This window comes from Equus asinus, chromosome 4, assembly GCF_041296235.1.
Source record: "Equus asinus isolate D_3611 breed Donkey chromosome 4, EquAss-T2T_v2, whole genome shotgun sequence".
NCBI lineage: Eukaryota > Metazoa > Chordata > Mammalia > Perissodactyla > Equidae > Equus > Equus asinus.
The window spans coordinates 53,624,079-53,637,068 of record NC_091793.1 but is presented as its reverse complement, the minus strand read 5'-3'; the positions used below and the strand labels follow the sequence as shown (position 1 = coordinate 53,637,068).

The 12,990-nt window shown below is 35.8% G+C and overlaps 1 protein-coding gene across 1 annotated transcript in view; it reads left to right on the top strand.

Annotated features, from left to right (window-relative positions):
• ZDHHC17 (zinc finger DHHC-type palmitoyltransferase 17) overlaps nucleotides 1–12,990 on the top strand; it is a 92,014-nt gene that overhangs the window by 14,778 nt on the left and 64,246 nt on the right. Inside the window, exons 2-3 of the mRNA XM_014841693.3 lie at nucleotides 7,652–7,755; nucleotides 11,849–11,971. Of these exons, the coding sequence (XP_014697179.2) occupies nucleotides 7,652–7,755; nucleotides 11,849–11,971 (227 nt within the window). The remainder of the gene's footprint in view (nucleotides 1–7,651; nucleotides 7,756–11,848; nucleotides 11,972–12,990) is intronic.

Here is a 12,990-nt window from a genome sequence, read left to right as displayed (position 1 = left end):
ATTACAAATATAATCCTTTTGCAAAACAATTTAGATACTGTATCAAGAACCATAAAAACATTCATACCCTTTAAGAATCCCTCTCCAGGAAGCTTCCTCCAGTTGAAAAGAAGAAATGTTAAATGAGTTGAAGTGTTTTTAATAGGAAAATCTATCCATTTTTTCATTTCGTTTAACGGCACTAGTGTTACCAAGCCCTGTGTGTGCCATGCACTGGGAGAACACATGGTCAAGATAGGGCTCTTGCCCTGTCGTAGCTCACAGTCTGATGGTGAAGGGAATGTTGGGGGAGGACGTATAAGAGGAATGCCTAAGAAACAATGTCTGAGTTTAGTTAGGAAATCTAAGAATAACTTGAATGTTCAGTGATTGGGAAATATTCCAGTATGTTTCAATATATCAGTTTAATATTTTGCAATGGTTAAAAACAGTACTTATAAAAACTATGTGTAATGGCATGAAGAAATGTAAAAAATATGAGTACTATGATTACAGACTGTGAAAATATATAAACATTTGGGCAAATAAAGATTGTATAGCAGTGTTGAAAGAGATTTTCAAAATTAAGCTAAATTAAAAAACACTTCCTCATAAAAACACAACTCCAGTTTAGTAATGAAAAAAACATCAGGCATGTCCCAGTTGAGGGTCATTCTACAAAATACCTGACTAGTTCCAGAACTGTCAAGGTCATCAAAAACAAGGAAGATCCGAGAAATTGTCATAGCCAAGAGGAGCCTAGGGAGTCATGCCAACTTAAATATGATATCCTAGATGATATCCTGGAACACAAGAAGGACATTTTGTAAAAACTAAGGAAATCTGAATAAAGTATAGTCTTCAGTTAATAATAATGTATCATTATTGGTTCATTAATTGTAACAAATGTACCATACTGATGTTAGATGTTAACAATGGAGGAAACTGGATTGTGAAATATGGGAACTCTGCATTGGTTTTGTAAATCTTAAACTACCCTAAATAAGAATTCTAAAATTAAAATTTATTTTTAAAAAGATAGGAGATGGAGAAAAATAGACATATTGGCATTTGTTCATCAAATGTCTGTGGAAAAAAAAGTATACCAAATTTATGTATATTGTTACAAATATGTGTATACATATGGATTAATGCTAGAAGAAAATGAAGTGAAAACCAGTTTTTAAAGAAGCTGGAAGGTGATGATTATTTTCCTAGTCTAAAATTTGTTGGAAGCAGTCAAGGTTAATTTGATAGTTTGGATTGAAGCTATGGTAGTACTACAGCGTAAAGAGAACCTGTGCCTGAAGTTGGACTATGTTTATTAGAAACAACAATCATATAATTTTAGCCAGGGATCGGGGACCACAGCAGAATACATAATGTATAAGAAACCTATTGCTGACTAAGAAAATTGATTCAAAAATCTTTCCATTATATAACCAAATCATTTTTGTCCAATTTTCCCTTACAGTGGGTGCGTCAAATAGGTTAGTAAAGGATTCTGTCTTGAGTGTAATGCCATCTGCTGGCACTGTCAACTAAATACATTTTTAAAGAAAGCTATAATTTTCTAGTGGTTTTCCTTATCATTCATTGTTCACGTGGTTATGTGTGTTTGGTGCTTATGCTGTCTTTCTTTTCATTCTGTATAATCAGTATTCCTTTTTAAAAATCCTTACGGTATCCCGAGAGTTTGGTTCATCACTATTGCAGTTTTTAAGAAGGTCTCACATTTCTCTCATCAATTTTAGCTTGGACTTAAAAATGATTCAAGTATTCATGGAGACTTTTTTCCTTTCCTGTCTTCTTCTTGTTAGCAACCCTTTATGAAAGTACTCTAATTTCATCTTACACATTTAATGGAATTAATTTTGAGCAGGTCAAAATTATATAAGTACAGTTAGCTTTTTGATTCAGAGTCCAGCCTGTTAGAATGATACCTGACAGCAGGTATTTACATAGTGCAAGTCGTAAACATATGCTTGAGCCCTGCTGTTTGCTAATTCACCTATGTATGTGGGCTATGCACCAAAGGCAGGTGGGTAACATGTGTCTTGTAGGTAACATGTGTGTGCCCTTGAATTTTATTGAATTGATTTCTCTCCCTCTTTTTTTTGTGGTTTAGAAATGCATTTGTTTGGTTAATTTAGGATTATGGCGTCTTTGCATGCATATATTTGCCCTGTTGTATTTGGCCCTCTTGGAATTATCTTCATATCTTTTGCCTATTTTTCTTTCTTTCTTTTTTTTTTTTAATTGCTTTTTCTCCCCAAATCCCCCCAGTACACAGTTGTATATTTTAGTTGTGGGTCCTTCTAGTTGTGGCATGTCTGATGCCGTCTCAACATGGCCTAATGAGCGGTGCCATGTCCGCGCCCAGGATCCAAACCTGCGAAACCCTGGGCCGCTGAAGCGGAGTGTGCAAACTTAACCACTCTGCCACCGGGTGGGCCTCAAGCCTATTTTTCAAATGTGGTGTTTTTCATGCTTTTCTCAGATTTTTAATTTAATTTAATTTAATTTTTTACATTAGGACTGTTATAGCCAATATTCTTATATTTGAATCTTTGGTCTGGCTGGAAGTTATCTGATATAAGAAGTGAAGTGGGAGTCTGTAGGAGGAGTCTTTAGGCAGACTGAGGCCTGGTCCTGCCAGGGGAGAGTCACATCTCTGGGAAGCCTGGGAAGTTGATCTGCAGTTTACCTTGCGTTGCAGTAAACATTTGGAAAAGTCCTGGAGCTGTTTTGAACAAGTTATTTAGAACTGGTGAGCACCAGGCATATGGCCAGAGTCTCCCGGACAGTCAGGAGAGTCCAGTGGGGCGCAAAGACTCCCCAAGAACGAGAGGGTGCCTGCTTCTCTCGCCAGGAGAATGGTATAGTCATCTTTGTGTTCTCATGGGGAGTGTGGCTGACCTGAGAAGCCTCCTGGGAGCCTGCTACCCTGAATTCTGCTTTGTGTGGCCCTATTTTTTCAGTATCATCTGCTGTTAAAGAAACTATATCTGTGGCTGTATTTGTTGACTTCTTTCCATCAAGGACACCATCCTTCTCTGTTGGAGCCCACTGAATTTTTTTTATCGCAAATGGCTAGCCATTTGTCCATTTATATCATTTATTGAATAATATAGTTATGTGCCGCATAACAGTGCTTCATTCTGTTACGAACTGCATATACAATGGTGATCCCCTAAGATTAGTACCGTATAGCAAGGTGTGTAGTAGGCTATACCATCTGGGTTTGTGTAAGTACCCTCTGTGATGTTAGCACAGTGACAGAATCGTCTAACGGCACATCTCTCAGAACATATCCCTGTTGTTAAACAATGCTGTTTATCTTTTTCTCCTGATTCTAATTCTCCTTCAAGCTCTGTTCCATGCTGTGACTGTTGATTACTGCAATGCTCTTATTTTTACATTGGTTTGCTTTCTAATATATTGTAATTGATGGTAGGGCAAGTCCCTTCTCTTACCCTTCTTTCTGAATATTCCTGAATTTACTCTTCTTGCATCTTTATTCTTTCAGTATATTCTACCGTAGAACCGATTAATGGAGGATTTTTTGATAAAGCACTTATAAAACGTCATATTTAGTTGGTAATAAACTAATAAGCTCTAGGCCATAGAGGATTCTTTGGTCAATGCTGCCTCCCTCTCTTTTTTAAAATGAATGTAAACTAAAGGTTTAATAGATCTAGCATTTCAAAAAGGTTAACTAGATTGCACACAGACACTTGGTAACTAGTTGATTGGTTATATAATTCCACCTGGGCATGTGAATAAACATGTATTATGGCATCTATCTTCTTGACGTACAAGCCAGTGTTTGCCTATACCTGCTGTGTAAGTTTGAGTTCTGTCACATTGATGTCTCTTAGCAGCAGTGTATAGCAGCTGAGCTTCTCCCAGCTCTTCTCGTTCCTATCATTTCAACAGCAGATTTTGGAGGTGCCTTTTCTCCTTCCAGTTCTCTTTAACAACTATCAAGGCTGTAAAAACCTTTCGTTCTTTAAGGATCTTCCTAGTGGCTGTAATTTCTTTATTCCCATATATAAAATCATTGTATGTTAGCCTTAGAAGGGATCTTGGAGGACTTCTAGTAGTTTTTGAACTTTTTAAAAAAGCACCTGAATCTCTTTTATTAATTAAAGAAATCTTATGTAAAGCCCCAGTATCTAAAAACAGGATAAATAGCAAAGTGTGTTGCTTAAGAAGGGAATGAATTGAGTGGGGCTGAAACCATGGAGCCATGGATGCCTTGATGTTGGTCCTTGAGACACCTCAGAGGACCTCTATGCTCATCTTAATTGTCCTCTTTTTACCAGTAAGCGACCTGAATCTTACAGTACAGTTGATTGCCTTGCTGAGTTATAGCCCAGATAAGAGAGTGGCAGACTTTCAATTCAATAGCCTCTCAGTCTGGGACTTCTTCTATTACACCAAGCTACTTCTAAAGGAATTACAGTCATGCATTGCTTAATGGTGGGGATACATTCTGAGAAATGAGTCGATAGGTGATTTTGTGGTCAACATCCTTGAGTGCACTTACACGGACCTAGATGGTATAGCCTCCTATACACCTAGCCTATATGGTACTAATCTGATGGGACCACTGTTGTATATGCAGTCCATTGTTGACTGAAACGTTCAGTGATGCATGACTACTGCATTCTTAAAAGTTACAATGACGTATGTATATATTTTTAAATTAGTATTACTTTTCTTGGTAGAAGTATCAATTAAATTGCTTCTTGGTTCCCATTAAAATCAAGGGAAAATGATAGAATTTTAAAGAGTGTCATTAATTAAATATTTGTATGTTGAAAATGTATCTGTTATGATAGTAACTTTGTAATAAAAAATTAATATCTATACATTTATAAGATATACTTATTTATATCAACACAGTATTTTTTACATTTTTTGTTTTTAAAGTTTACAAATTACAGTTATTATTCCTAAGCCTAGTGGTAGTGATGGTGATCTTGACAGAGAGTATTGTCGTTTGTCACATTGACAGCTTACTAGTTCTAGACATGACTCAGTTTCCAATCTGTTTAAAAGTGAGAAAAATTTTCATATTATAAATTCTTTTTCTTTTGGTAACAAGATCAGATAAAACAGATCAGCGATTTCCTTACACCGTTTCTTCTACCTTTTAGTGGGAGTAACTCCTCCTCTCCAGAATCACTCTATGTAAATCCATCTTTTAAAAGATCAGACTTCTTTTACTAAAAAGTAAAAACAAAGAAACAATCCTTGGAGATGGGATAAACTAGATACTAGTATAGGTTTAATTTTAAAATGTTACAGGAAAAAAAAAGTCCAATTTCTAGTACATTTGAGAGGTCACATTTGGCAGTGTCAGTGAAACAAAATGGACTGTAGAGAAACTGAGAATACAATTTAATCATCATGTACAGTAAGTGAAGACTCTGGGGGTAAAAATAAAATTAAAGTCATATGAAAGCAGTGCAATGGTAAGCCTTAAAGAGAGACTTACTTTTTATTTTGTGAATATTCATTATTTGCCTGTAAAAGCAATGTATTTGTCCTTAGAAGAGCAATTTGCCCTAGCAGATTTTCAAATTGAAAGAGCTTGTAAAGTTATGTTATTACTTTGTGGACGGTATATTGTCTTTATTTAGATTTTAATGTATTATTGGAAAGCTCTCGCTTCTAATATTTGACTTCTGTTTCTTGTCTACTTTGTTCTTCTGCTCTGGTTTGTCAGGTCCTTGAGGGCAGGAGACCGTATTTGGTACATGTTTGCAGTGCTGCTCCGAGCCCCAGTGGAGCCTGGTGCAAAGGAAAAATCAGCCATACTGATGCTGTCTGTAGTTAAAATGGTGATATTTGGGATTTTTTTGTATTGGTTTTGATTTTTAGAAGATAATCCATTAAAATATTTTTTTATCTTCATTACTGAGATTTTTGGCACCTCCTTAAACTTTGCCCTGGCCTCACTCTGGTCTGGCTTGGAGTCTCAGTACATTGTAGAGTGCTTTATGCATAGCAGGCTCTCAATACAGGTTCTGTCAGATATGTTATTCTGTTCTGCTTGTAAACCATAACCAGGTTTTTATTTTCCTTAAGGTGTCTTATAACCCTATAAAAGTCAGAGTCAAAGTTTAAAAAATTATTTTCCTTGTGGTAGGGGAGAATAAAATTAGAAAAGAACATTTAGAAAGAAAGAAGTGTTACTGGTCTGAGAAGTGTCTTTCTTCACTTCGCTCCACTGAATGTAGAGCATAGAGAAGTTGAGACCTGGAATTCAGTGGACAAATTAAATAGAAAAGGTTTTAAAAAATTAAAAAGGGAAGTTTTATGTATTTTGCTTATTAGTTACTCAGAATATTGCACATATCTAAAATATTATACCTCTTGTTGAAATTTAACTGAGTATATTTTAAAGGAGTCTGGGAACAATCTCTTAGAAAGTCGCTTAGTAAAGTATATGCAGTATGTATGTTGTGAGTCTCAGCTTAAAATTGATGTCTATTTTCTTTCTTCTGCTAAGTGGATTTATAATCATTACTGTGGTATTTTAATATTGGCTGTACCATTTTCATAAGGAACTAAGCATTTATCTGCTGAAATGTTATATATACTAAGCAGAATTTGCTTTTGTGAAACTTTTTAATTTCCTTCATTGAAAATACTCAGATTGATAGTCTTCTAAATTTATAGCTCAAACAAATTAGTTTTGGAATTCTCACACAAACTGAATGGCTAATCTAAAGATAATAGCCTTTTTCCTCCATTAAAATTTGTATTATTAAATATCAGTGGCCAAGAGAGCATGGATTGTTCTAAGGATTGAATTCTTTCCAATATCTTGTTATGACTTATCCTTTTATTTATATTTACTTTTGTGTGTGCGAGTGTGTATGAGGGAAAGATAATCACAGAAATTTGAATGGATGATATCAGAACCAGACATACTCAATTTTTCTGTTTTTATATAAAAGGAACATAATTGTATCTTAGCTGACTATGCACAGCAAGTTTTGTATTTTAAATAGAAAATTGCACACAGCATGTAACCTTTGAATTGATGTAATATTTTGTAAAACTCTTGATTAAATTTTTATGTTAAAAATTCGTTTCCTTAAGGGTGACGTTTTTAGAACTTCTCAAGTGGGTTCGTGTTTTATGAGAGCTGCCTCGGTGTTCTTTCTTCACCCAAGGGTAGATGCTCAGCAAGCTGTCAGCATGGAGGAGGATAAGGAACGATAACGGCTGAGAAGAATAGGACAATCATCTCTCTGGTTTCCTTTCTTTAGGACCTGAGAGTTGATTTGGCATGTGATGAAGGTTTTAAAGTAGAGTGTTAGAGCTAGGGGTTATGCGAAATAATAGAAAAATTGGTCTGAGGAAATGAGAGTTGATTTGATGAAGAAGTAAGAGAGTTCTATGGAGCTAAAGATGAATTTCAGTTACCAGTTTTTCAATAATTTCTAGTCTTGCAGCTTTTCTGTTTTGAGAGTGTATACTAAGGTAGAGCTATTTGTACATGCTTTTTTTCTAACAGACTTCAGAATAAGGTAAAACTTAATCATTTCAATAATGAGCGTTCTCAAAACAGCACAAAAGCAGTAGTAAAATATTGAAATGTTTCCTGCATGTCTTTTCTCAATTCTTGGCTCTGTGATTTTCTCTTTAACAGGAAATCAAACCCCAAAGCCATTATAACCATGGATATGGTGAACCTCTTGGACGGAAAACTCATATTGATGATTACAGCACATGGGACATAGTCAAGGCTACACAGTAAGTTTTTTGTTATAGTTTTCTTCTTTGACATCTGTATTTTAAGTGAAATATGAACACAGTTTCTTTCTCTTTGTTGATATCCTCTATAACAATGTCTGTGAGATACTCTTTTCATATGTAGGTTTTTAGACATGGTTTCATTTAGTTCTTTGTACACATTTAAAATAGCTAATTTAAAGTCTTTGTGATGTCTGGGATTCCTTAGGGACAGTTTCTATTAATTGCTTCTCCTCTACCCCCTTATGGGTTATACTTTCTTGTTCCTTTGCATGTCTTGTAATTTTTTCTTGAAAACTGTTCAAATAATATAATGTGACAATTCTGGATACCAGGTTCTTCCAGGGTTGTTTGTTGTTTGTGACATTTCTAAACTAATTCTGTAAAGTCTGTATCTTTGTCATGTGTGGCCACTGAAATCTCTACTCGGTTAGTTAGTGGTCAGCTGATGATTGGATAGAGACTTCTTAAATCCCTGGAACCGGTGAGTCTTGATCTTTGCTAAGGGTCTTTGTGAATGTTGGGCCACTCAACACTGACAGCTTACAGCTCTGCCTTAGCCTTCACTTTCTGCTTGCACAGAACCTCGAGGTCAGTCAGGCGAGAGCTTAGGGCCTTCTCAGGCCTTTGTTGAACATGTGCCACCACCTTACACGTGTGCATGGTCTTCTAGATTCCCAAGAATATATCCAAGCTTTTCAAAACCCCTATGGATTCCTCAGCTTTTGGTTTTAAGCTTTTGGGTTTTTCTGTTGTTTGTTCCAACTGTTATCCATCCTCTGAAGCAACTGTGATGTTAAGATATTCAGCAAACACTCCCCAGGAAAGCTTTTAATTGAATTTGGGTGAGGTCTGATAGATAAGCCTTTCAAGTGAACTCTTCTGGGGAACCACCAGACAGGTCAAATAATGACTCCTCTTTGGGCATGAGGCTTTGAAAGAATTCCATCCTGGTTCTGCTCACTCTGGCACCAGTACCAGGAATACACACTTATTTTTTAAGGATACTGGATGCAGAGGATGGGGCTATGATATATTAAAACACTGCGCAGTTCAGTATTCTAACTGAAATTCAGCTGATTTTTTGACTAAATGTTCCTTAGATTGCTGAAAGCCTTCTGCTAATTTCCAGAGGTCTGAAAAAGTTAATTCTGACAGTTTTTTTTCAGTTTTTTCGTTACTTTTGTGGAGAGGCAAACTTTCGGAGGTCCTTAGCCCACTGACGTCACCCTACCTTTTTGAATGTTATGTCGAAAATCAAAGCACATTGTTCCAACTGTATTTAGCAAACAAATTACACTGCCTGACTTTCATTTTTCCCTTTTGAGGTTTTACTCCTTTTGATATTTCCTTTCTCTCCTTTGTCATTAATCTCCCTCACCCTAATGCATCACTTCTATCAGCAAATATACTCCAGCATCTTTCCTCTTAAAAGAAAAAAAAAAACTTTTCTTTTTCTCCAGAGAAAGATTTACCCTGAGCTAACATCTGTTGCTGATCTTCCTCTTTTTTTACCCCCTCGCCAAAGCCCCAAGTACATGGTTGTATATCCCAACTAGGATATGTGTTCTAGTTCTTTTATGTGAGCTGCCCCCACAGCTCCCTTGGAATATGGTGCTTGATCCCACAGCTGCCGCAGAGACACTTTTGTTTGTGGATAGATGCCAAATATTGTTGGAGGAGGACAAAATGATGGATGTCATATTCCCCCATGATGCTGATGTCACTCTGTAGTCCATTTCTAAATACTGTTTTCTCTTCAGTTTGTTTTATCTTATATAGTACCAAAGCGTTTCAGTTATTTCTTAATTGTCAGCATTGTCTATGCTGTTCTTGGCCTTTTACTCTCATAAATGAATTTTAGGGTTCTACTTGGGACCAGTTCGTGAGATATTCATTTGGGATTTTAATTAGAATTTCATTGAATTTGTAGATTAACTTTTAGGTCTTTAATGTCTCTCATTAATCTTATTTACAGTGAGAGTAGTATAATTAAATGTGCTTCCTCATTATTATTTTAGATGGTTTAATATTTTATGCTGCAACCATATGGAAATCTGATCCTAAATTATTTTATTTGGATACTTTGTCTTAATGATTTGTTTGTTTTGCTGAAAAACGTTAACCTCACAAAGATACATAATTCCCTAATAGGAAAGTTACAATGTATGCTGTATTTACTAAGTCACAGTAATTACTTTAAGCAAAGATTTTACTGAATTTTACCTTGTAAATATCCATTTTCTGATGACAGTTCTTGCAAACTAATCAGGTTTTGACGTTTTAGTAATTACAACAAATGGGTTCACACATGTTAGAAAATTGTTTCAAAATTTTTTAGTGTGTCCACATGAGAAGGTTTTTATAGGTAATGTATTTAGATCTTTCAGAAACTATATTATATAATGATGGAAACATTTACAAACATATTTTTTAAAAAATACTCTCTTTAGAGCAGGTATTTTTCTGAAATAAAAGTACTTACTTTCTCACTGTGTCTGAAAAATCCCCTTTGACTTGAAGGGGGACAGACTAAATATCTTTACCCTTCTTAAGAGCGTATAGTTGATAGCATACTACTCAGTCATTTGCCATCACTAACCCCCCTCCCCCCACCTCTCCTGAGAAGCCAGCAAATTTGAAACATCTGTGTGGTTAAAAAGATTTTCATGGTCACTTATTCAAAGTGCAAGGTAGATTCTACTCATTAAGGTAATATGCCTAGTTCACTTATTGGGCACATGTAAAGAATTTCCTGAAAAAGAAAAGAACTGAAGGCACCACTGTCATCGCCTGTCCATTGTGGAACTCTTGCCCTTCTCTTAGGTTGATTACCTTGTGCATGTGTGTGTGTACAGAGCTGGTAAGGGCAGCAGTGTGAAGGCTGTATTAAATATTAATGAAGCTTAATTTCTTTCTCTATTAGCTAACACATGAATATAGGTAGAAGTTTTAATATTTGCTTCTAGTGTCCCAATATTGTGCCACCCTTCCCCCAGCCTCACCCTGCAGTGTGCCTTCCCCATTTTGGAGACCACTCTGATTAACAAATTACAGATATGGTCAAAGCTCATTTAAGTTTGTTTTTGTGTCTCATATTTCCAAGGACCCAATATTTTGTCTAGGATAAAATTGATGGTTCCTGAGGCTCCATGATGGATTCTTAGTGATTTATCATACTATTCTCTTTACTTTTGCTTATGCTTCAAAATTTCTGTAATAAAAAGTTTAAAAAATATTATGCTGGGGGCCAGCCTTGTGGCATAGTGGTTAAGTTCTGTGCACTCCACTTCAGTGGTCCAGGTTCGCAGGTTCTGATCTTGGGTACAGACCTACACCACTCGTCAGCCATGCTGTGGCAGCAACCCACATATAAAGTGGAGGAAGATTGGCACAGATCTTAGCTCAGGGCTAATCTTCCTCAATAACAACAACAACAACAAAAGTATGCTGCCACACAAGGACCAAGGGCAGACAGGGAGGGAGGGATCGGGCTCTCCGCATGCACCTCTCCTCTTTATCAAATAGCAGCGTCTTTCCTAGAATGCTCCCAGTGGGCTTGAACGCACAGGACTCCTCCCTACCCACCCCTCTTCCCAGCCCCACGCATTCTTTTTTATTTGCCTTCAGGAATATCAAAGTTGAATTTGTAAATAAAGAAACCTGAGGCTTATAAAATGTCCTTTCTTGATGTTCTTCTAAATCATTGGTATGCTCTTTGTTACTGCTTTTTTACGATTTAGTATGTTTTAACATAATTATATGTATTTTTATAAACAGCCTTAAGTGTTTTGTGGAATAAGTGGTGATACTAACAAAAATAAGCGACTGATAGACTTTTTATTTCTAGTGTCATTTTCCCTTCTACTTAATGAGATAGTGCATTCTTATACATGAGACATTTAAAACGGTAAAATGGATTAGTAAAAACTGTTGGAATATTGATATTTTAAAGTGACATTTTATGTTGAGAAATCCATTTTGATTTCCATGTATCAAAACGGAGCATTTTTTTCTTCTGGAAATGTTATTTTGAGCTTTAAATTTCTTGTCAAAAGTAGTAACAATCGCCTCTCTTTTCTTTCTTGTCAAGATATGGAATATATGAACGCTGCCGAGAATTGGTGGAAGCAGGTTATGATGTACGGCAACCAGACAAGGAAAATGTTACCCTCCTCCATTGGGCTGCCATCAATAACAGAATAGATTTAGTCAAGTATGTGTTTTCTCTGTTTTTAAGTAATTAGTTATTATTATAAAATTATTAAAAATAATTATAAAAATTAATAATTTCTAAAATTCATACCTTTTAAAATGTGTATTCTGTGTACCTTTTTTCCTGAAGAAATCTGTTTTTAGTGTATATTGAATGCTTATGTGCCAGGTACTGTACTGAGTGCTTTCCATGTATATTTCCTTTCATCTTAATTCTTGAAATAACTCTGTGTGAAAAATAACAATTACTGCTGTGCTGCTGCTGTGGAAAGTGAAGCCTGAAGACATTAAATATGCTACCCATGACGTACAGCTAATAAAAGTTGGGCTCAGGACTTAACTCAGGTGGTCTGACTTGCAGCTCATATTCTAAACATGAGTTCTAAGGGAAAAGCTACAAAAGGGAAGAGAGGGGTTACAAAGATAATAGGTAATAATAATCTGATTTAACTATTCATGCCAGCATAAGTGATGAATACTTTACATACTAAGTGTAAATGAATTTTATTCCTTATTGTTAATTTGCTCATTTAGTATTAATAAGAGGGAGTTTGGAAAGCAAGAGTCGGGATGATAGGAAGTCTTAGTAAATCTGGTTCAGTAGTCTCTAACAATTTGGACATGAGATCTTTAGATAAAGACATGAATCTGAAATGAACTGCTTGCTGATGTGCAATTAAGGACAGCACAGAATCTAGAGACAAATAGGATATTAATGCCAGGTAAAAGAAGCTGCCCCTAGAGTGCTGAAGAAAGACTGCGCAAGTGGTGACTAAAGTATTGAGCCCATGGATCACTTGCTTCCACAGACATTTCCATTTTCTTTGTTCCTTTTTTTCCTTCTTGTATCTCTAACCTTCCTTCTGCCTTCAGTATGGGTCTCCTGATGTCTAATTCTGTTTTTGTTTGTTGGAAAATGTTTTAATTTCATCCTCATTTGTGAACGAAATTTTCTCATGGTATAGAAATCTAGGTTGGCAATTTTTGTTGCATTTTTGTCTTTTTTACCCATTGAAAATA